Source organism: Barbatula barbatula, assembly GCF_947034865.1.
Source record: "Barbatula barbatula genome assembly, chromosome: 6".
Lineage (NCBI taxonomy): Eukaryota > Metazoa > Chordata > Actinopteri > Cypriniformes > Nemacheilidae > Barbatula > Barbatula barbatula.
The window spans coordinates 24,686,213-24,709,088 of NC_136765.1; the positions used below are offsets into that span (position 1 = coordinate 24,686,213).

Here is a 22,876-nt window from a genome sequence, read left to right on the forward strand (position 1 = left end):
ACGTGCATATGATACCAAAAAAATTAGACTTAAAGGACAAGTCTAAGTCTTCAGGTGTACAACTAAAAAATGCAAAACTATCAGTGAAGAGTTAATTTGCAAAAACAATAAAATCAGTTTAACTCATTTTTATACATCATGTTTTAATTGTGTTTTATTGTTAGTTCGCTTTATTTCTTGAGGTATTCTTATTTCATCAAAACAACTCAATTTTAATCTGATTGATACATCTGGGAATGCACGGTCTGTTTCTGCAAATATTGGTAGTTGGCAATATAGAGACCTTCCTGTATATGTTTTGCAGGTGGTCAGACCGTCAGCACCACAGATTCCTCCACCAGTAACAGAGAGAGTGTGAAATCAGAGGACGGTGAGGAAGATGAGCTGCCGTACAGAGGACCGTTCTGCGGCCGAGCTCTCGTGCACACTGACTTCACCCCCAGCCCGTACGACACAGATTCTCTCAAACTCAAGGTCAAGCCTTTATCATTTCTCACAGAACAACAGAAGATCGTTTCATGGTCAGTGTTTGTTGTGACAGTGCTTTGCTCTGCGTCTATAAAGTGTTTTGGGCTTTTACAGAGAGGAGACACGATTGACATCATCAGCAAGCCGCCCATGGGCACGTGGATGGGGCTACTGAATAACAAAGTGGGAACCTTTAAGTTCATCTACGTGGACGTGTTGAACGGTGAAGAGGAGAAACCCAAACGCAGCCTAAAGAAGAGGAGGAAAAGCCGACCTCCTAAACCCACATCTGTGGAGGAACTCCTCGTGCGCATCAATCTAAAAGTAAGAGCACATGTCTCGTTCAAGATGTTTACAATTCTGTGGAACACAAAAAGTGTATTTCTGAAAAATATAAGGGCTTATCATTCTTTGCAAATGTATAAACCGTATAAATCAAACTCCAGAAAGTTAAATAGCTCTTCATAAAAACTGCAGCTTTTGCTTTATACGCTGAGAACTTTATACTCACTTTATATTCATTGTTTGGTTATTTAAAATAATTTTCACATTTCTCAAAGACATATTTTATTTATTGCATAGATTTATAAATTATTTATATCGAGTCTTTGGGAGTTTTGAGAAAAACACTGAGAAAAATTATATTTATTGTGTACTGCAAGTAACAAATTATAAAATTGTTTACAAATTTGTTATATAAATATAACAAATTATATTAAACAAAGGATTAGGATTAAAGTAATTTGTGTGAAAATTGGAGCCGTCAAATGATTAATCGCGATTAATCGCATATGTCTGTGTGCTGTGCGTATTCATTTAGTATTTAGTTTTTTGTTATATATAAATGTTTATTAATTTTCATATTTAATATTTTCCTTAAATATATGCATGTATGTGTACACATTAATGACATATTATGTAAACACAAACTTTTATTCTGTATGCGATTAATCGTGATTAGTCGTTTGACAGTCCTAATGAAAATTGATCATATAACTCAAAAATTGTCACGACAGCGCTAGTTATCATAAAATAATATGTAAATTACAGTACTTTCTCATTATCACCTCTTATAAAAGACTATTATGCTTTTGTCTGATAACATTGAAAAACATTTTTTTGTAAAGCAGCTTTGAAACAATGTGCACCAGGAAAAGCGCTATACAAATAAATGTGAGTCAAATAATCTCTGTACTGTACCCTGAGAAATGTTTTTCTGACCGTCAGGAGCACATGCCCACGTTCCTGTTTAACGGTTATGAGGATCTGGACACATTTAAACTCCTGGAGCAGGAAGATCTGGATGAACTGAACATCACAGATCCGCAGCACAGAGCCGTGCTGATGACCGCTGTCGAACTTCTGCAAGAGTGTGACAGTAAGAAAACCAGCTATACTTTATTATCTAAAAGTCCAAAATATAGATCAGAAAAAACACACCGGCTGATTTCATTCTGCCTCTTCAATTAATATTCTCATGTTTGTGTAAAGGTAACAGCGACCCCGAGCGTGACGGATCATCTGGTGGTTCCCAGGAGAAGCTTCTGTCCTCCGAGGGTCACGTCCCATCGGTTGACTCGCCTCGTGACTCGGGCTGTTACGAAAGCAACGAGAACCTGGAGAACGGTAATGACAGCCTTCCTCATCCGTGACTCTCCGGCTCTTCCCTTCCTCATCTCTGTGACCCGCTGTTTCTTCATCTCCGCATGCGTCAGAATCTTTCCGGACTCCGAGCGAAGCGGGGCGGCTTCATTCTGCTCTCTCTGTCGTCCGCTTTCTCTTCTCTCATCTGCTGTCCGTTTCTCATTCTCAGCATTGAGCGGACCGGAGCATCTCTCATGCTTGTGTCGTGGCATTGCTTCACTTCAAGTTTCACTTCAGTCCATTTCACGTGAAAACAGACAATGTTGCGCGGCGGTTTCGCAAATGGGTGACGATCTAAAGACGCTGTTGTCAAAAGGATTTATTGTTTTAGTGTGAAATTCTGATCACATTCATGTTTAGGATGAACATTTGCTTTGATTTAGACAAACAACGTAACAATAGTTATAACATGCCCTGGTGAAAATGTCATTCTTTTTTGCTTGTGCTTGCGAGATGTTGCCTTGGTGTGTGTGTATATTTTTATAGTAAAAAGAATTATAATACCATGTTGCACAATATCTTTAGATGTGCCTAAAATAATTTGTAATATGCAAATGTTTGAAACTAAAGTGGATATATTTACAACAATGATACAATATTGTTCTATAGATGAAGGTCATAACAAAAGTATGCAAAGGTGAATCTCATAAAAACTTCATGTTACACTTCACGTCCTCTACAAATGATGATATTTTGCTAAAGGAAAATAAAGAATTCACCATATATTTCAAAGACAATATTTGAGCATACAATTCCTACTTGTAAATTGTGATTTTAATTGACATTACAGAACGGGAAATGTGATAAATATGCTCTAATCTTTTTATTTTTAGCTTCAAAACATCTTAGTCTTACTTGGCTGGTTGTCTTTTGTGCATAATGAGGTAAAATATATGACTCGAACACACATACTGTGAGGTTCACTTCATGCACTACGCGGAGCGGACTCAAGCTCTCCTCTGATTGGTCGCAGGACTGTCACCTGACCAGTTCTGTTCTGGATTCTGAGGGGAAATGTCAATCAGTCATTAAAGAAACTATAAATAAAAAGCGATCTCTGATCTTCTTCTCTGAACGGCCTGCTCCCGTTTCTTGTCTTTTTCCATCCAAAATTTTCTATTGATCCCTAAAGTGATCCCCTATTCTTTGTTCAACCAAAAATAAAAATTCGGTCATCCATTTATCATTAAATAAATAGTTACTTGCGCATATGCTTTGTTTTTCGTCTGTCCCTTGTTTTTGTTGCTTCCCTTGAGCCAAGGGTCGTAACACCCTCGTGTTATTCAAACCCCCTATAATATCGTGGCTGTCCTTCCGCTATGACTCTTGCTTCCGTGGAACTCAAAAGAAGATATTTTGAGAAATGTGTCAGTGGGTTCATACAATGGAAGTCAATGGGGTCCGGTGATGATTGGTTATCAACATTCTTCAAAATATCTTCTTTTGTGTTCTGCAGAAGACAGAAAGTCAGGTTTGAAATGAAATGTGGGTGAATAAATAAATGTTCATTTTAACGTAAACCATCCCTTTAAGCTCTCAACTTTCTCTACGTCCTCTGGTCTACAAATAAATATGAGCTGCCCCTTTAAGGGTTTTTGATTCTCTTGTTGTCGTGGTGAGTCTCATCTTTGTCACATGACTTTTTTAGGCAAAGGCAGAAAGGCGTCTCATTTGAGCAGGTCGTCGTCCGGCTTTGAGTCCAGTCACCTTCCCTCCCCTGAGTATCCAACCCCACCCCTCTGCCACTCCAGCAGCTCGACCCCAAAAACCAGACCGGATTTGCAGTTGCTCCAGCATCCACCGCAGATCAACACCATGGAGGGTCTAGGCAGAAGTCACTTTTTACTTGACGGAAGACCCCTCAGTCGCAGTTGTGAGTCTCTAGATAGGCTGTCTAGTCGGCCAGAAGTCTGGAAGCGTTGCTTCTCTGTAGAGGAACTTCAGATACAGCAAGGTCCCAAAGGCCAGCAGTCGGACAGCTCTGAGGACCTCAGTGACACTGCACGATTGATCTCTTGCAATTCTGAGGAGAGTCCAAGTCAAAGTGGTCCGGAGAACCCGGTTACACTTGTCGGTTATAATGAAGAACCAGGAGATGCCCCACAGGCACCCTTGAAGGACTTTTCTCCAGGCCCGCAACGCATTAAACCACCTGTTCCTCCAAAACCTCTTCCATCACCATTATCAAAAAACAGTGCCAGTAGAGATTTCATCACAATCGCATCTAAGCCAGAGATGTCCGGCCATGAAGTTCCACAAATAAGCAGGCCACTCATTTTCAGACCGGCAAAGAAAGTTCAGACGGAGAAAACGGCCAACCTGGAAACTTGGATTGAGGAGAAGTTGTCATCTGATGGCATTGACCTCACAGAAGAACCATATTCTAACAAGGTATCTGCTTTTGAGCTTTGCCAACATTGTCATTGAATTAAGTAGGTTTTCATATTTGCTTCCAAATTGTTCGAAATTTTGTGCCTGATATGTTCTGTTCGTAATAAAGATGATATACATTTTAACATTATATTTTGTCATTGATTCTTAAACCGTTATTTCTCTTTCAGAACGGCTGTTACGGCGTGCCGTTCTCTCTGGTCCAGAGATACTCCGAAGATCTGGATAAACCTTTGGGTGACACCGCAATCCTAATCGATCAAACAAGAATCCAACAGCTTTTAAAGCAGCACCGTATAGCTGTGAGTTCTTTGGCGATTTAATTGTCTGTGATACAATCTTGCCAAATGTTTCTGACCGATCTTTAACTTGATTTCACATTACAGATCCCATTGAGAGGTTTGTCCGACATATGTATCATTCCTTGAGCTCATCTGGATTTCATACTGGATTGCAGAACTGTGAAACACTGAGAACAGTGACTTTTCATTGGATACTTTTCTGTGGACCGACAAATGACTTGCCAGAAAGTTTGAAAAGCAATATTGTTTCACACATATGCCCAGTGGAATGTAACATGCCAATGTTTTGCTATGTTGAGACATAAACTTTTATCATTTATGTGATTTGATAAGTGAGTAAGTCATTTGTGCAAGAAGTGCTTTTGATCAGTAATGATTGAATGCACAAATTATTAGAATGTTTGGAAACCACAAGCGTTGCCTTTTTAATTGTAAATGTATAATAGTGTCCCTCAGCTAAATAAATGTACATTTGTTGTAGATTTTTAAAAATAGGTTATATTGGCGGAGGATAAAGTCTCTGACATGTTATTCATGTTTTTACAGTAGCAGGTAAAAAGCTATTTTTTTAAGTTAGTGTTAAAAAATAAGCAATTCCGGACACTTGTTTGATGTTTTGCCAGGCAACGTCTACATGTACCATTTTAAACAAATATTTATTTCTTGGACTATAGGACTTTGATGGTTTTGCTTTTAGCATTTATCGGTATTTTTATCGTTTGTAAAGAAATGAAAAAGGTGGATGCTTTTGTGTGGAAAAGACTGTGAAAGGTTGTTAACAAATGAGCAATTTAAACATGAATAAAGTCTGCCTTTTCTGGTTTTATCAACAGATCCAACTTTCTTAAAACATGTGTTTTGTTGTTGTTGTTTGCTTATACAATTCATTAATATATCATTTCCATATGAATTTTACAGGTTTCGTCTGCCCAAATAGTCTTAATAGATGTAATGGTTTGTTTGACTTGCTGTCAAAGCGAGCTGGCTTGATTGGTGCCAGCTTGTTAGGACCGAATGATCAGGCTGCAATTTTACAGTACATGTAGAATTCCTCATAAAAAACTTTTTGTCTACGTTATTTGCTTTACATCATTTCAATTCACTACACCTCTCACATCTGATAGCACTAAAACTCAACAGTGCGTTTGGAGAGGTTGGGTGAGAGTAGCGCGCCGTGCGCACACGGAGACGCGGGGCAATGCGCCTTTGGAAACCATGTTCGAAATCGCTGGTCTTTGAATAAAACCCTTGTGGGTTTGCCACCATCTTCTTTGAATTTCCGTCATAACAACACGATGGCCTTTAGAAACCCCCCTGCTCATAAACACTTGACGGGTGTTGTGCGTCTGAGGAACCGGAGGGGGAACCGACTCGCCGTCATTCTGCTCCGGATAACGCGACGGGATTTTGGTTTCTGTCTTACGGCACTCTTCGTATTCTGTCTGGGATCTGCGTTGTATCAGCTTAACGGAGGAGCTTCACAGATTCTGATCGATGTCGGCTATTATCTCGGTAAGATTTTAATCACTATTTGTTGACCAATAGAGGGTTCTTTGGGGTACATTGTCACCAAATAGTCTTAGGATCATTGCTCAACGTTTTGAGGAAAATGATATTGAGATAAACGCATCCTAAACAATGAAGTCCTTAAAAACGAATAATGTGATGTTTGTTAAAATCATTTAAAGTGCACTAAAACATTGCAATGCCAAAGTTCTATATTCTTTGATCAGAAATGTCACTTCAGGTTCATAAAGAGATATTTGTGTCAAAGTTTTCCTCTGTGTGGAGTCTATAGGTTGGCAGTGTTATTCTTGGCTTCTCAGGAGACCAACTGGAGAATTCCACATGAGTCTGTATAAACTAAACGATAAGAGGCCTTTCATTGTGCCGGATTCACAAGTCACCAAATATAAGACAGCTGGGGTGGAGAGAATGAAGAACACTTACAAATGCATGCATCATTCCTTAAATACCCATAGATGATCTGTTCATTGTACATTCTAGTTACCAACATTATAACTCTACAGAATTATACCAAGATTTGACTCTCTTCTTTTGTGTTTAGGGAGATTTGGTGATGGCAGTGAATCGTTCACAGCCAGAGTAAGAGGACTACACTTACTTTAGCGCATGTTACAAAATGTAAAGTTTGTTTAAATATCACGTCTTATCCTTAAATTATGATTATGATGAACTGTATTCTGTCCTCAGGCTTTACCTTTCCCGAGTCAGGTTGTGTATAACAGAGTGGGAAAGTGTGGAAGTCGCACAATCCTTTTGTTGCTGCGTATCTTGGCAGACAGACATAAGTTCACCCTCATTTCCTCCGATATTCACAACAAGACCAGACTGAGCAAACGTGAGCAGGTGACCGACAAAACACTGCTTTTGTAATACTGAGCAATCACTCATCTCATTCCCGCCTTCAATTCAACGTCTTTACATTTCTGACGTAGGCAAATCTGATTAGAAACATCAGCGCGGCTCCTCTGCCTTTTCTCTACACCCGTCATGTGCATTTCCTGAACTTTAGCAGGTGAGATGAGTGTTGAAAACTATGAAACAGTCATAAAACTGTGAAATATTCTATTGCCGTTCCTCTCCTGGAATCAGATTCGGATTAGACGAACCGGTGTACATCAACATCATCAGAGATCCCATCGATCGCTTCTTATCCAATTATTTCTTCCGTCGGTTTGGCGACTGGAGAGGAGAGGAGAACCATGTGGTCCGCACGCCTGGCATGAAGGATGACGAGAGATATTTAGTAAGAGAGACTACTTGATGTTTCTTCTCAAAATTGTTGTAATAGAGAACAGAAACAAAGGAGACCGTAATCCATGTTCAGTCTGGAGGTGTAAAATGAATGTAGATTGTAGTGGTCAAATAATCTGCATTCCGGTCAATTTGATGAGAAATGTTTGAGTAAATATTGAGATCTTCAATAAAACGTCATCTCTTCTGAAATTCTAAAGAGAAATGTCTGAGACTCAGAAGAGACTTTCTTCTATAAATCTTCTATAAAGATATTTAGAAAGAACGGAGATATTAGTTCTTTGCCCCATTTGAATGAAGAAATGCAGACATGTTGATAGTATAAGAGCACATAAACAAAAAGTAAATAGAATGAAGAGTGAAGTCACTTTACTGCTGTGAGGTGCGTTATAAATGAATCCGCTTCAGTTCACCTCCCAGTTTCAGATGAATGCTTCCTTCACATCTCAAGCAGGCTGCATTATTCGCATGGTTTACACGTCTATATTTAGAGTGAAAAGTGACTGTGCAGTCTGTGCCGCTGGCCTCCTGACCATCATTAGAGAGGCGTATGTTTCTGCATGTGAAATTCAACCGCACGAGTATAACATTAAATGAAGATGTAATAAATGGTACTTTGTTTTTCAAAGCCATGCAGGATTCTCTGACCCAACATTCTTTTAAAGATGCCACAGAAGAACCATTTTTGCCTTTTACAAATAAGGTTATCTTGATGATAGAAAATAAGAAAGAAATGGCTCATATAAGAAGCTGTGAATGGTTCTTCGGAGAACTAAAAAAATCTCTTTCTTCGATGGCACAGCTTTAAAGATACTTTATCTCTTTTTTAATGGTTGTATGTGCATGGGGGGTATGCCTACATTTTAAGTATTTTCTACTCATCTGAAAGAACAAATTATTTAACTTTATGAATTGCTTAATTTATTATATATTTGTCATATTTTGTATTTGCTTGAAACCAAAAATGTTAAAAGCGTGGGTCTGTGGCCAAAGACTTCATGAATCCTCCATCCGTTCACTCTGGGGGAAATGTAAACTGTTTCAGTTCTGTTCTGCACGTAAATGTATTGAGCAAAGCACACGTATTTGTGTTGACTGTTGAGATGAATCGATTTCTTCTCTGTTGAAGGACATTAACACGTGCATCTTGGAAAATTACCCAGAATGCTCCAATCCCAAATTGTTCTACATCATTCCATATTTCTGTGGGCAGCATCCTCAGTGCAGGTACAGTACACAGATGCACTTAAACACATGACATCATCCGTTATCTTGCGAGTTTGAGATTTGATGTGTGATAAATCAGAGAGGCGAGCATGTGGGCGCTGGAGATGGCGAAGCAGATTGTCCTAGATCATTATCTGCTGGTGGGTTTGTTGGAGGAACTTGAGGATGTCCTGCTTCTTTTGGAGAGACTGCTTCCGCACTTCTTCACTGATGTCCTCAACATCTACAGAAGTCCAGGTGGACCTTTTCTCGTGAATGTTCTTTAACATATTGTGGTTTAGGGTAAAGTGGGACACTTTTTGCCAATTTAATTAATATTACAAAGTGTCCTGCTTTGACCTGAGTTAGAACCAAATGTAGAAGAAATAGACGTGTTCTACTTCTGTCTCTCCTCCGTGTCTCTGTTTAGAATACAGGAAGATGGGCAACAAGACGGTCACCGTTTATAAACAGACTCCGAGTCGCGAGGCTCTGCGGGTGCTTTATCAGCGCATGGAATATGAGTACAAATTCTACAACTTCATCAAAGATCAGTTCCACCTCACAAAGAAAAAGATGGGTCTGAAAACACACCCACAGACGTCCAGACGGTTTTCTGGTTTGCTTCAGAAGATGCGCTTACTAGAAGAGCTCGAGGATGAGACAGAAGATTTACTAGCCTGGATGGAACAACACTGATGATGATCAATGGTCAGACACACTGTATATAATATATCAAGTACTTTTAATGTGTATAATTATATTATTATAAGTTCTCTGGACACGAAACCTGGAAAACTACATGTTTCACCATAACACTGGACAAAACTTGAAATACCACAATCATTGATTTTTTTTACATCGTTTGACATTACAACTATAAAATAAGATGGATTGTAAATATCTGATATACAGGGGCATTCATGAAGCACACTTTTGTATGAATTAGACAATGGGTGTATTGGTGCTTTTTAATCAGTGAATTATTTTGGGTCAAACATTTATTTGACATTAAATTTTTTTTAAAATTCTTGTGTTGGAGTTTGATAGCAGAACTGACGATACTTTCTAAAGTGTAAACTTTTGCTATCAATAAAGACCAAAATGTCTCAAGGTTTGGTTTCTTTAGATTCCTTCCACCTTCTTCTAAATTTTCACCCTTGACATCATCCAGCTTTTTGAGGTCTCACTCTGTGAAGCTTTTTAAAGAATACTGACTTTTTCCTCAATACAGTATTTGGTCCATGACTAGTCGTCCATTTCAAAAACATTAACATTTTTAATTTTTCAATTGAATAAATTAATATGTTTGTATATTAATATACATTGCACATGCATACACCTTGAGACTCAAAGATGTTTAATATCATTAGAAACATTTCTGTCAAGCGGTCAAAATTTTGGAGCCCTTTTGTTCAAATATTGTTTTTTAAAACGGGTTGAACAAAACATTTTGTAAATGTTTTGTAAGCACCAGTGAAAAAAACGACCAACCAAAAACAGATGATATCAATGTTCCAATAAGACTTGTGCAGTTCAACGTGAATTAGCACAATATTATTACTTTGGGCAAAACATAATACCATCATGTTATATCATTGTTCACATTTAGTCTTATTAGGTTTGTTTAGGCTTTAAGATGCCATTTCTCATCAGTATCTGCTCATGATGAAAAGATGCTAAACTACGATGATCAGATCAAAGTCTAGCTTGAGGTGGTTTTTCAAACAGACTCTCTCTGACCAGATCCCGTGCGTCCAGTGCCGTTCCCCAACTCAATGTGATACCCCAGCCCCCGTGACCGTAGTTGTGCACCAGAGGCACGTGGCGGCCCTTCACGTACAGATATTCCCGCTCTAAGCGTGGGTTTGGCCGGCCTGGCCGTAGTCCCACCCAGTGTCCAATCACCTGAGCCTTTCGCAGCGACGGTTCCAATTGACTGCAGCGTTCCATGATACCATTACTGTCCTCTTTATCCACCTCCAACCGCCAATCATCTGCCTGCCGTGTGCCTCCAAGAGTGACATAGCCGATGCCAGGGTAGATGTAGGTCTTGCCATCTCCATCCCGTATGAAGTTCTTAACCCAGGGAGCGTTAACCTTCAAGATTTGACCTCTTATTGGATAGACTTCCTCATCCTTCGCCAATAAGCGTGACCCGAGACCTGAGCAGTTCACGATGACGTCATACATCTGAGCCACGTTCTGAAGGCTTGTGATCTTTTCATATCGGATCTGACCGCCAGCTTCTCTAAACCTGTTATACAATAACAAGTCAATGGTTTATTGATGCTTTTAATCCCCCAATGATTTATACGGTACCTTTTCTCCAGCCAGGGCAAGTAACTGACACATTCACACTTTATTGTAGTGAAAGCTTGACCAAATGTATGATTAGGGAAGCGCTTCATTTCATGACGCGTCATGTTTCGGAATCCAAGAACAAAATCTGACCAGAAAGGCTTTTTGTCGCAGGGTACTTCCTTGAAAATTTGGCACCTGATGGAAGAGAGACGTGCAAAAATGATTAGATGTACAAAACACTTGAACGTGAAGTTTATGTTTGTATAGTGTTTCTAAAGTTTGTTTTACCCTGAACAGAGGAACACTCCAGCATCCGAGCCATGTGGGGAATCTGCAATGGCGAGCAGATGATCAAACGTTTCTTTAAACCAGCGCTGTTGCCTTCCGAGCGGAACATCTAGTGAGAGATCACAGAGAGAATTAAATACTGGATTCCATCATTTGTACGTTCCATCATTTGGCTGGAAATAGGAAAGTGGTCCCATAAACATGACATGATAATATGGTTCACACGTCTGTTTTATTCTCACCAGGAAACTCTGAGGCAAAGAGGATGCCAGCAGCTCCATCACTTGTCGTGTCAGGTGAGAACTTCTCAGCCATAATGGTCACAGAACAATACGAAAGAGTCTCAGCGATACACACTGCAGTCGATAAACCGACCACACCTGCTCCGATCACAAGCACTTCCACACACTTCATATCTGACCTGCACTATAGAGAATGTGAAGCTGACGTCACGCCCTATGTTGCAGTGGCGCCGCCATCTTGGAAGGAAAATACTCCACTGCTATAACTGTTCTGATATGTACCGTTACTTGTTTTGTTTGATATATGGAGAAATCGAAAGGGAAGAACCAGGGGCTTTTCCTGAACAACTCTGCGCAATGCTATTGCAGTTTTAACACAGCAAGATCGACCAACCATAGTTATATTTCCTAATCAAACAAGAAAAACAAAACGCTGCATTGAGTGCACTAGTAGCGATCCTCCCAAGATGGCGGCGTGGCGTCGATTAATAATCTCTATACAACACAAAAGCTTCATTGGTTAAGGACAAAATCATTGCAATATAAAAGATGCATGTAACAAAAGAAATATATATATTTTAACCACTTACCTCCTGCATAGTAAACAGATGGATGCAGACTATGACCAGCGTGTTAAATAACTAATTCATTTAGCATTGGCTGGACGACACACTAGCTCCCTGAAAGTCTAAATATAGTTTTGTGTTTTGCAACATGGTGTAATGTGTTTGCGTGCCTTTAGCGGATCAAACGCGTCATTTCCTCCGCTATTTTGATGGGGACGACATAAAGTGACATAGAAAAGAAACTCATAGATATCGTGTAGTTATAAACAAGAAAACTACTATATCTCTGTAGATTCAGTAACGCCCAGGCTGCAGGGGGCGCATGGAGGCCCGCGGAGCCGAATTCTCCATTAAACTTGTTTAAATCTCCAAACTTGTTGGTGTTATTGGGGATATGTTTTTACGACAACGTATAATTTACTTAGCCTAATTATAACCAAGATGTTGTACTTTTAAGCAATAACGAAAACATAATCATTTAACCTTGAAAACGGTTATTTTGATCCACGCACGGTATTCGCAGACCCCTGTGATTGGTCCACCGTGGTAAGCGCTGAGAAAAGTCACAGATGGCACTACTGCTACTGGAGCGGTGGCGAGCCGTCTGACGCTCAACACCCTAAAAGCGATTGAAGTTCAAAACAAAGAAATAAGACGTGAGACAGACAAGCTGGACGAATCGCTCATTAACAAAAGGAACAACATATGTAACGCAACCAGCCATTTTTATATTTCCGGCAAGCCACGCAGATCTCGCGAGACTCACATGGTCTCAAACGTGTTCTTTACGGTAAGGTCCTGAAAGCTTTATAATTGTACGGTACGGTCCACTGAGAGCACAATACTGTAAATAAAATATACTCAGCGAATGAAAAGTTGTACCAACGTATGTACTTTATTCACGTACCTGTGTTTTCGAAAAGGAACCGATGCTTTTGTTTGTGTATATATATGGCGCTGCGTGCGTGTTTGGTTGTTTCTTTTTAACCGGTTCGAAAGACCTTGACCATTGACCGTGTGTGTGTGTGTGTGTGTGTGTGCGTGCGTGCGTGCGTGCGTGCGTGCGTGTGTGTGCGTGTGTGTGTGTTTGCGTTTATAATGCAATGTAAACCCAACACAACATGTACTACGATGCATCCATCCATTTACCTTTTTTTATAATGTGGTATGTTTAGTGGTACAGTGCATGAATAAGAATTGTGAGACACCTGTCCTGGGTGAACGTCTCTTGATCCATCAAAGCAAGATGCAACTACCATGGAAACATGCATTTTTATTAATAATCCATAATCCGGTAGCAGAACTAATAGGGTCATGGACAGCAGGCAAAGAGATATAAAAATAAACCTTAAGTTGTTTCAATTGCGTATAGCCTAATGGTGTTAGTATAGCAAATAAAACAGAAAATCTATACTGTATTTAGTACAGGCTTTAGTGTTGCGTCAGGTGACCACGAGCAAAACCAGAACAAATGTCCTTTGTTTTCTTTTATAGGTTCAAACTCACTGATGTGAATCATGTCCCAACCACCAGCGTCACCTTTCCTCGCTCTGCATTCTAAAACACACAAGGACACGATCCTGCATCAGTTTGACAAGCTCAGAAGGAGAGAAATGCTTTGTGACATAACTCTCATCGTGGAAGATGTGCGGTTCAAAGCACACAAAGCTCTTTTAGCAGCGAGCAGTGAGTATTTCTCAATAATGTTTACCGCCGAAGATCAGGTGAGCCAGACGCTCTACAAACTCGATGGCATGGCGGCGGAGACCTTCGAGGCCGTGCTTGAGTTCATCTACAGCTCCAACGTGTCCGTGGAGGAGAGCAGGTCTAAACAGCTGCTTGACATGGCCCGCTTCCTGGAGATCCGTGATTTGGTGAAAGCCCACGAGGACCTTCAAGAAGCGACCGTCAAAAGAGATGACGAAACCTCAAAGATGAGGTACTCCAAGCGTAAAAGAGGCCGTCCAAAGAAGATCATGCAAGCTCAGGAGTCTGGCCAGAGTGACAATAAAACTTCTTTACAAGCAGAGACAAGTTTTCCAACACAAAGTAACGCCGAGACCACCTCGGAGTGTCTCTTAGATTCTTCCTCTCCAACCAGAGATTTAAGTGACAGCGATTATAAGCCCAGAGAAGGCCGACCCCGTCACAGCAAGCGGAATATAATGCAGCCCGTCAAACTGAGAGGCTTCAGGTTAGAAAGCGATTTGGTGGAGAGACGTGAGCCGGGAAAGAGAGGAAGAAAGAGAAAGTACCCAGACACGGAAGCCAGATGTGAAGATTGCGGGAAGGTTTTTAAAAGCCATTTGTTTTTGAAGATACACCGGCGAACTCACACAGGTCATTGTTCATATGGATCATCAGTAGTACACTAACAGCCCATATACATTTAAACGGAGATAGTTTTTTACAAATGACCACGAAAGAAATAACAACTCTCTTTCTTCATGCAGGGGAAAAGCCGTTCGAATGCAGCGTTTGCGGGAGGAGATTCACTCAGAAACACACGCTGTTGGTTCATCAGCGCATGCACACGGGTGAAAAGCCCTTCACCTGCACCGTCTGCTCCAAATCTCTGTCTACAAAAGACTCTCTACAGGAGCACATGAACCTGCACACAGGTACGTCTGGATTCCACGGGAAAAACGAAATAAATTATTATAAAATATATGTGATCTCTTCACTTTTAGACAAGAAGTGTCTACCGTGAGACAATGATGGGATTAAAAGGGGATGTAAACCGCTCTATTCTGTGTATCCGCAGAGAATAAATCTTTCAGTTGTGATAAGTGTGGAAAAAGCTTCAGTCAGAAACGACAGCTGAAGAGTCATTACCGGATTCACACGGGAAAAGCTTTACCCGAGTGTGCACAATGTCATCATAGATTCCTGGACGCCGCTCAGTTGAAGAAACATATCAGAACTCATACAGGTCATACAATAATGACATGTACACGACTCATCCCATCTCAGACTGTCTGTGCTGTTAGTGTGTGTATTAAATGTGACGTATAGTCATAGCACAATGAATGTATCATATCCTTCCTAATGGTACAGAAAATAAACATTCCTAGTTTGGAAATAATGACCTTATATCAAATATTTAATAATAACCAGTGTTATTGTTGCAGGCGAGAAACCTTTTACATGTGAGATCTGTGGCAAGTGTTTCACGGCCAAAAGCACCCTGCAGACGCACATCAGAATACACAGGTGAGGTTATTAATCAAATCTTTCAGCTTTGAAAAAAATCATAAAGTAACGATAATATCAAAATAACTTTTGTGAATTTACAAACCTTAAGTATAATGTGCTTGCGCATAAAAATTAACATGGAATTTAATTATATCCTTCACATGTTTTTATAAGAAGTACCAACAAATGTTTTATATAATATTTACTGTAGTCGATATTTGTACAATGTGCTTTCTGTGGTCATATCTAGAGGAGAGAAGCCATATGTCTGCAACATCTGCGATAAGTCCTTCTCCGACCCCAGCGCCAGGCGACGTCACGTAGCCACGCACACGGGTAAAAAGCCCTTCGTGTGCCCTGTATGCAACCTGTTCTTTGCACGAATGGACAACCTCAGAGCACACGCCAAAACTCACAACAAAGAGCGTCAAAGCACCGACGCCACAGAGCCCTCAGCGGTGGAGGCCACGCATGGGTCTGAAAAAACGCACAGCATCCTCCAGCTCCAGCCGTACCAACTCCCAACCCACTCCGAGCAGGAGATCCAGCTTGTGGTTACCAGTGAGGTGGAGAACATCAGCCTTGGCCAGGATCAAAGTATCAGCATCGTCTCAGATACTTCAGAGGAACCGGGTCTCACCCTCCTCACTCAACCACAAAACCTGGCACTGGTCACCCCGGAGGGATTGAATGGCGGGACTCAAATTCAAACCATCAGTGTTCTGGGAGGACCGGTGACCGACGGACAGTCCGAGCAGATGCACGTGATCACGCTGTCGAAGGAAGCCATGGAGCACCTGCAGGTTCATCACGGACCTCAACAACAGCTGCAGGTGATCCATCAAGGCGTACCACAGCTGTCCGTACCCCAGGACGCCGAAATCAACAGCCGCCCGAGTCAAACAGGAAGCATTCACATGGGCAACCAAAGCGGTCAGCCCATCTCCATCACTCAGACCAGTGAACAAATCACCAGCGACCAGATTCAGGGTCAAACCTTTCAGATCCAGGCAGGGACCGTCTCTTACCTGTACACCACCAGCATGAACCCGCACAACTAAACAAGAGACACCCGCCGAAAATTCCTTCTAAAGAATTGAGTACACATGTAAAGATGTTTTTTTGAATAATGGTTTAATCATTTTCTTAATATGGATCATAAAGTGCAATTTGAAATCGAATGAATAATTGAGTCAACATGTTAATAAGACACATCAAAATAAACAGTACAGATACAACCTGTATTCATCCAAAGGTGATACGTGTATACTTTTTGTTTGAAAATATCCCAAAAATATATGCAAAAACAAGCGGGTCATTCGTGCTCAAGTGTTCTGGAGACTTTTGAATCAAAATTTTCTTTTAATCCATATCTCTCCCCAGACCTTTTAGTCTTTACTACACAAATCCATTATTTAGAGACTATGGGTGTGTTTACATGATTTTTTCCTTATATGTAAATATATGTTTTTTTTTTTGATGATAACAAATCATCAAGCCAATAATGTGATGATGAGAATTATATTGTGACTAAAGAAAACTAAAACAAATAAAAGATACGTTTTAGGGTCTTCGAAGTAGTGACCATTTGCCTTGAACTGTCATCTTATCACCCTGACATGCTTTTAAAACGGTATTGGAGTAATTCCCCTCAAAAGCTGCCTTTTTACTGGTTATTTGTCCAAATCATCCATTTCAAAAACGTTTTCTTATTAAATATCATTTTTGTTTTGTAATGAAATCAGTTGTTTTCACAATTATATTTTCGTCAAGTGTTCCTAAACCTTTGAACGGCAGTGTACCTTTTTCATGTAAACACCCCCCAAAAACACGTCAAATACACGTTTCAGGTGATTTATTTTTGACCAAACCTAAAATTCTGATACGTTGTGTGATTTGGTGAAGAGATTCCATCTGGTAGACTGGGCAACGGTGCCTCTGAAATGTCCAGACGTAGACGACTGGCGTTCTGTGAATTCAGACAGAAAAACATGAAGTCCTTCAATGAATGCATCACCCTAATATTGATTCTAGTTGAACGTGTTTTACGTAAATCAGATCTCTTACTGTTTTTGGCCTTTCCAGTGGTGTCCAAGAATCCCTGAAGCCAGTGTCAGTACTGAGCTCTTCTGCCCTATAATCTCTATTTATAAAACAACTGTTCGTGAAAGGCGTAACAGAGTTATTCCTCAGCAAACCTGAAATAAAACAAACCACAGGTAAACGGAGTCCTTGAGGAATGAAATGATAAATCTAAAAACTGGCTTGAGGATAATTTACCAGCAGATGCGTTTCTTAAGTACATTAATCTTGAGGAGCTTTGTCGTCCTTAGATTGAACGAAAACAAAACGTTTGAAAATCTCAACAACACTTTATTACAAAAATATATATTTTTATTTGAAGCCTTAACGTAAGTACCTGAGGGAACAGTCGCCTCAAAACTGTGGATCTGACTTTGTAGTTTGTCCACTTGCTGAAAAGCTTCACGTTTCAGGGTGCGTTCCTGATAAAGTTGACTCCTCACCTTCGAAATGCAAAATGATTTTTAAATGATGTGCTAATGTATTTGATAAAAAAGATAAACATTGTTTAATGGCTCAGTGAATGGGTCTTCAGGTCAAAGTTCAACGGGCTTCTCAGACTCACGTGTTTGATTCTTTTGTGGTTGTGTTGTTGTTGCAGTTCCGTCTCTCTGTTATTTCTCTCCAGCTGTGCGCTCAGAGCTCTGACTCGACCGTCTCTGTCCACCACGTCCTCCTGAAGCTGCTCCAGACTCTGCACGCGCAAGTTCTCCATCTCCTGACGGCTCTGTGCATCTCGTACCGAACGGTGTTCCACATCCTGCAGCTTCTGAGTCTGATCACAACATCAAGAACGTATCAGAACTCCATCCTAATAAACGTTACATTTGTCTTTTGTTCATTGACATCTAAACCTCATTCAGCATCACGCTGTGGGCTTTGTACCTGTTGAAGGATCTGTCTCTTGGTGCGTTCGTAGTCGCTCTTACGCTGCACCATCATCTCCTGCACAGCGACAAGCTCTTGTTTCAGAACGTTCACCTTCTCCTCGGATATCATCTTTGATTTAAGAGCTTCTTTTTGACAGGACACCTCATTCTGGACACGGGAGGAAAATTCAGCATTGGAGATGACATGACTGATGTCAGGTATTACAGAAGATGAGCAGTACCTGTTTCAATTGAAGCAGTTCTTTCTGCAGCTTTTCTTGACCAGTCACCATCCTCCAGTGACCGAAGGCTTTCAGTTTACACAAGAGTCCTGTCAGTGCACTGTTCTCCACATGAACACCTTCCAATGCCTCTTTCTGAGGAACACATCCATACAGCATTGTGGGAATGTAAAATTAAACATTGAGAATCATTTTCTGTCACTCCAAACCTACAGCCCTTGAAAAAATGAAGAGACCATTCCAAATGTCCATTTCATCATCATTTCTAGATGTATGGTGGTCCTTCCAGTCCAGTGTCGGTTGAATTCCAACATCAAACCACAGGAGTGACAAAGTCATCCAACAGCAATGTGAAAGACACATGAAAACGATGATAAAATCATAAATACACGTAGAAATATGAGCAAAAACGTGAATCTGAACTTGTTTTCTTTGCAGTATTGAGGTATTCAGTATTCCGTTTTTTCACCTGTTTCTCCAGTTTTCATTTTCTGCAAATAAATGCTAATGTTTTTATTTTGAAATTTGGGAGAAATAATGTTAACTTGTTCACAGAATTAAAATACTGTTAGAATTATACAAAATCTTTTTGAAATGGCCTCTTTTTCTGTGGCTATAATTGGGAATAGCGATATGTTTCATAAATGCTCAATGTTGTTCTTCTCCATTTAAGGCTGAAATTGTTTATTATATGGAACAAAACGTTAAATGTGATACGTACAACAAGTTTCCAGGATGAAAATGCACATGGATGAATTACCTATAAGAGCAAGAGTGGACGAAAATATTTTTCGTCCACTCTTGCTCTTATAGGTAAATGTGAAAATGTTTTCACATACACATCATATGACTTGAATACTTCACAAATCGTGTTCAGTAATACTTTTCTGTTGCTTTGTTGTTCTGGTCACAATATGATTTCATTTTATGGAAAAGAGCAACGACGGGTTTGGATGTGAGGGAGGGTAAATATTGGGCGAGATTGAAGTTTTATGATGTATTCTGACACACTAGATTGTGGCTGTTTACCTCATCTAGTGTTTGTCTGTAGGTCTCATCGTCTGTAGCGAAGGACAGTTTATTTTTCATTCTGATGATTCTCTCCACAGCTTCCGTCCTCACGCCGCTCACCAGCCGTCTCACATCTCGCTCCATGTTGGCATGATATTGGTCAAGACGTGACTATACACAACAAACAAACAGAAAACAACAACATACCTTGTGAAACTCAAAGTAAAAACTTTTGCTCACTAAAATATTAACTTCCCCCTAGTTTTGAATGGCACCTGATCTATTAAATGGGTTTCTGGCAGACTGTGATGTTAACCAAAGGTTATGATCTAAAACCGTTTTTAAAGGTTCATCCCATCCTAGAAAAAAACAGGAAACAATGGAAAACATCATCCATCAAATGATTTCATGGTTTCAGGTGTACACACCTTCAAAAGAATACACGTCGAAAAGAGCTGACGGACCAGCGAGTCGTATCTCTGTCTGTGTTTCAGGCTGAGATGTCGATCCAAGCTTCTCTTCTCCTCCTCTAGTTGAGTAACTCTGGCACGTAAAGCTGTGATCTCCACCATCTTCTGTCGGCACACCTCGGCCACCTGTGATTGGATGAGTATGCAGAGCATGCTGGGAGAAACGCTACTATATGCACAAAAAATCGCCACTCATGTACCTTTCTGTATGGGTCAGTCGCTTGCCGTTCTTTGGCTTCTAACTCTTTAACATCCTGCGAAAACAGATTGTTTAAACACAGAGTAAGAGATACGCTCACTGAAAGACTAAAGGTCAAGTTCATATTTATGATGAAGGACGGACGGACCTGTTCTCTCTGGTAGAGCAGATGTTCCTGCTGTTGAAGGATTTGCCCGTAAAACTGAGAGTATTGCAGAAAGATGCTTCGCTCGCGATTCATTACAGCAGACGCAAGATCAGTCAGACAGCCGTGAAGATGAACTCTAGAGAACATCACCTAGAAAACATTCATGACAACTTTAGTCATCAATCTAAACCTCTTTATTAGCATGACAAACAGGGTCAAAATGAAATGTATTACATAAATATATGAAGAGTTTGGTTTCAAAATGAGATAACACTTTTGTGCATTTCAATAACTATCAATCAAACTGCAGTTGATATGTTTTGATTTAAGCCATAATAACTAAAAAAGCTAACTAACACAATAAAACACAATTAAAACATGATAACATAATTAAAAAACATGGTTTTTGAGTTAAAAATGGAACCAAACTCTTCATATACTAAAACCAAAGCTAAACTAAACGAATATTATAAATGTTACCTTAGCAATAAAATCAAACTGTGAGTTAATGCAGTTAAGGTATAAACTTAAACTAAAATGAAGATATATTAAACCTATATAGTGATAAAAAAGCACATAAGAAAATTGCTAAAAACTAATTCTATAAATAATACTACAAAAAGTTGCTCTTCATTTGCATAAAGCGAAATGTTTTTCAATGTTTTTTTTTTCCGGCCCATCTGGTCACTAATGCTCTTGCTTGTGTCACCGGAAATCGTCGGCTCTCCTTTGAAATGAATGAGATTGTATCGCTTTGTCTGGGCATAGGAAGTTGTTTCTCACCTGTCCGTCAGTCTCTTCTTCATCACCGTTCATTAACTGCTGTACAAAGTTCTCCACTATTTGAGGTCTTTCCAGAGAGAAGCTGTGCTCCATGGACGCCTTTTTCCACAGTTCTACTTGCCATACGTACACACCAAAGAAGGTTTCACATGAGCAAAACGAAAATCGGATTGCAAACATACACAAAAGCACATGTATTGTTCACAGAAGTAACTGCGTTTATTGGCTTTCCAATGACAGCATGCAGAAAGAAAGAATATCAAGGCCACCTCCTTCACAACGCTCTTTGATCTCCTCAGGAGACCCGCGAGGGAAGAGGTTGTCGGGTACCTGTGGGGAGCATCGTGTCATGCCGGGTGCGCTCTGACATCACCAGAGTCGTTTCAGTGTTAATCCTCCTCTGAAGCGCTCGGATCATGTCGCACTCCGTGATCTCCAATAGCCGCAATAGCTGCAACAACATCACATTACTGAGAATTGAAGATTCTAATAAACAGATCTCAGTGTTTTCTATTGAACCGCAGTGAGTGTAGAGCACCTGCCATGTTTTAATGTCGACCTCCGTCGCTCCTGGCGGCGGCTGAATAGACTGATTCAGAGACAAAACCAGCTCATATTCCTTCTCTTTCTCCATATGCTGTGCCAGAGCGTGCATGCTGGGAAAGTAAATCTCCGCCCTAAAACAAAAAACATAGCGATCGTGTTAGATAGAAGCCTGATGAATTTAAAGTGTGATCTAATGTTCTTAACCTGTAAAGTTGTGAGATGTGTTTATGAAGCGCAGGGCCGGCGCTCCTCTCTGGAGCCAGCTGCCGTTGAGTCCAGCTCTCTTTAAAATCTTCCATTTGTTTCCAGAGGAGCAAAAATCCTTGCTGGTTCATCAGTGATCGGACGGGATCTCGAGTCAAAGTTGTCATTTCATCGTTTTTCATCTTGTCCTGATTGACAGCAAGGCCAGCATGAATTCTGTTGTCTTTCACTACATGAGCTCAAGAGATGTAAAGTGTGGGTGTACTTCTCTATCGGGAACATTGGGGATGTCTCCAGTGCTCTGAAGTTGAAGCGGGGCGGCGTGTCTCCCGCTACTGACAACATCATTAATGACCAGAGATACTCCCAGAATCGCCCCATTGGCCTCTGTTCTACAGCGGCCGTTCAGATCGCACAGACAGAGCTACAGAAGCACAACATCACATGATGATAATAAACCAAAAAGATCCAACCCACGACCAAACGATTACAGAGCAGTGCACACCTGCATGTAATACTCTATCGGTGAGACGTCCCATACGACGAAAGGGTGTGATCCGTAGCATGCGAGGAACCATCTCCATGGATACAGTTTTTGGGCCTAAAACCAGCAATAAAGCAGCTTTGAGTCAATGATAAGATCATGTAAATTGAAGAAATGAAAGCTAAAAAAGCTTGTGGTTCCTCACTTGAAGACAGACTGGATCAAGAGGCTCAGGAACAGAGCTGGCTCCTCCCCGCACGCTGTCACTCATGATCGGGAGGGCGTGGCTCATGTTCTCACTCACACTGTGATAGGCTGAGATGTTGCCGGAGGACAGAAACGATTCCCTTGTGGGGACAAAGGAAACAAACCATGATGCTGAAGCTCTTATCTTATAACCAGTGTCGGGTGTAACTGGTTACTGAGTAATTTAACTGTAAAAAGTAAAGTAAGG

The 22,876-nt window shown here is 40.5% G+C and overlaps 5 protein-coding genes across 14 annotated transcripts in view; 3 read left to right on the plus strand and 2 right to left on the minus strand.

The window, feature by feature from the left end:
* The window catches only part of sash1b (SAM and SH3 domain containing 1b), a 57,368-nt gene extending 51,488 nt beyond the window's left edge, over positions 1-5,880 (plus strand). For 2 of the 3 annotated variants that reach the window (XM_079459093.1, XM_079459092.1), the window contains exons 15-21: positions 305-474; positions 583-792; positions 1,696-1,846; positions 1,960-2,094; positions 3,761-4,503; positions 4,674-4,805; positions 4,890-5,651. In XM_079459093.1, coding sequence (XP_079315219.1) covers positions 305-474; positions 583-792; positions 1,696-1,846; positions 1,960-2,094; positions 3,761-4,503; positions 4,674-4,805; positions 4,890-4,931 — 1,583 coding nt within the window. In that variant the 3' untranslated portion in view covers positions 4,932-5,651. Of the gene's footprint in view, positions 1-304; positions 475-582; positions 793-1,695; positions 1,847-1,959; positions 2,095-3,760; positions 4,504-4,673; positions 4,806-4,889 lie in introns of all 3 variants that reach the window. The other variant, XM_079459094.1, reaches the window with a different exon arrangement.
* A 220-nt stretch (positions 5,881-6,100) lies between these two features.
* LOC306895834 (uronyl 2-sulfotransferase) lies at positions 6,101-9,900 on the plus strand (the record flags this gene model as incomplete). Its single annotated transcript, XM_079459374.1, has 8 exons — positions 6,101-6,317; positions 6,874-6,911; positions 7,020-7,175; positions 7,265-7,344; positions 7,422-7,575; positions 8,713-8,810; positions 8,890-9,047; positions 9,220-9,900. The coding sequence occupies 8 exons, from the start codon at positions 6,101-6,103 to the stop codon at positions 9,486-9,488; spliced, it is 1,170 nt and encodes a 389-aa protein (XP_079315500.1). The 3' UTR covers positions 9,489-9,900.
* ddo (D-aspartate oxidase) lies at positions 9,523-13,250 on the minus strand. 7 transcript variants are annotated; one of them, XM_079459116.1, is made up of 6 exons: positions 13,097-13,141; positions 12,673-12,808; positions 11,624-11,807; positions 11,382-11,490; positions 11,112-11,288; positions 9,523-11,046 (listed from the first exon to the last, which is right to left on the minus strand). In XM_079459116.1, the coding sequence occupies exons 3-6, from the start codon at positions 11,793-11,795 to the stop codon at positions 10,488-10,490; spliced, it is 1,017 nt and encodes a 338-aa protein (XP_079315242.1). In that variant the 5' UTR covers positions 11,796-11,807; positions 12,673-12,808; positions 13,097-13,141; the 3' UTR covers positions 9,523-10,487. The 7 variants fall into 7 exon arrangements, with proteins under 7 accessions (XP_079315242.1, XP_079315244.1, XP_079315240.1 ...); XM_079459118.1 differs by lacking the exon at positions 13,097-13,141 and adding an exon at positions 11,906-12,031 and having other exon boundaries at positions 12,214-12,889; XM_079459114.1 differs by lacking the exon at positions 12,673-12,808 and having other exon boundaries at positions 13,097-13,250.
* On the plus strand, positions 12,715-16,642 carry zbtb24 (zinc finger and BTB domain containing 24). Of its 2 annotated transcripts, none has more exons than XM_079459110.1 (6): positions 12,715-12,979; positions 13,684-14,529; positions 14,643-14,810; positions 14,954-15,121; positions 15,321-15,402; positions 15,635-16,642. In XM_079459110.1, exons 2-6 carry the CDS (start codon positions 13,707-13,709, stop codon positions 16,443-16,445), a joined length of 2,052 nt encoding a protein of 683 aa, XP_079315236.1. In that variant the 5' UTR covers positions 12,715-12,979; positions 13,684-13,706; the 3' UTR covers positions 16,446-16,642. The 2 variants fall into 2 exon arrangements, with proteins under 2 accessions (XP_079315236.1, XP_079315237.1); XM_079459111.1 differs by having other exon boundaries at positions 12,968-13,075.
* Positions 16,509-22,231, minus strand: LOC306895682 (coiled-coil domain-containing protein 162). The gene is made up of 15 exons (XM_079459112.1): positions 21,939-22,231; positions 21,727-21,865; positions 21,519-21,639; positions 21,189-21,301; positions 20,406-20,555; positions 20,259-20,312; positions 20,017-20,184; positions 19,607-19,759; positions 18,578-18,712; positions 18,352-18,504; positions 18,032-18,241; positions 17,804-17,909; positions 17,665-17,712; positions 17,452-17,582; positions 16,509-17,353 (listed from the first exon to the last, which is right to left on the minus strand). Exons 1-15 carry the CDS (start codon positions 22,118-22,120, stop codon positions 17,240-17,242), a joined length of 1,977 nt encoding a protein of 658 aa, XP_079315238.1. The 5' UTR covers positions 22,121-22,231; the 3' UTR covers positions 16,509-17,239.
* Positions 22,232-22,876: the final 645 nt, after the last annotated feature.

Excerpts from the sequence above, each read along its gene's own strand:
- LOC306895682 (XM_079459112.1), bottom strand. The coding sequence starts at position 22,120 with ATGAAAAACGATGAAATGACAACTTTGACTCGAGATCCCGTCCGATCA. Across the intron at positions 18,242-18,351 it reads AGAGACAGATCCTTCAACAG|ACTCAGAAGCTGCAGGATGT; the intron begins GTACAAAGCCCA and ends TGTTGTGATCAG. Across the intron at positions 17,910-18,031 it reads ACCACAAAAGAATCAAACAC|GTGAGGAGTCAACTTTATCA; the intron begins GTGAGTCTGAGA and ends TGCATTTCGAAG.
- zbtb24 (XM_079459110.1), top strand. The coding sequence starts at position 13,707 with ATGTCCCAACCACCAGCGTCACCTTTCCTCGCTCTGCATTCTAAAACA. Across the intron at positions 14,811-14,953 it reads GCACATGAACCTGCACACAG|AGAATAAATCTTTCAGTTGT; the intron begins GTACGTCTGGAT and ends GTGTATCCGCAG. Across the intron at positions 15,403-15,634 it reads ACGCACATCAGAATACACAG|AGGAGAGAAGCCATATGTCT; the intron begins GTGAGGTTATTA and ends GGTCATATCTAG.
- ddo (XM_079459113.1), bottom strand. Across the intron at positions 11,491-11,623 it reads CTTTGCCTCAGAGTTTCCTG|ATGTTCCGCTCGGAAGGCAA; the intron begins GTGAGAATAAAA and ends ATCTCTCACTAG. Across the intron at positions 11,289-11,381 it reads GGAGTGTTCCTCTGTTCAGG|GTGCCAAATTTTCAAGGAAG; the intron begins GTAAAACAAACT and ends CTCTTCCATCAG.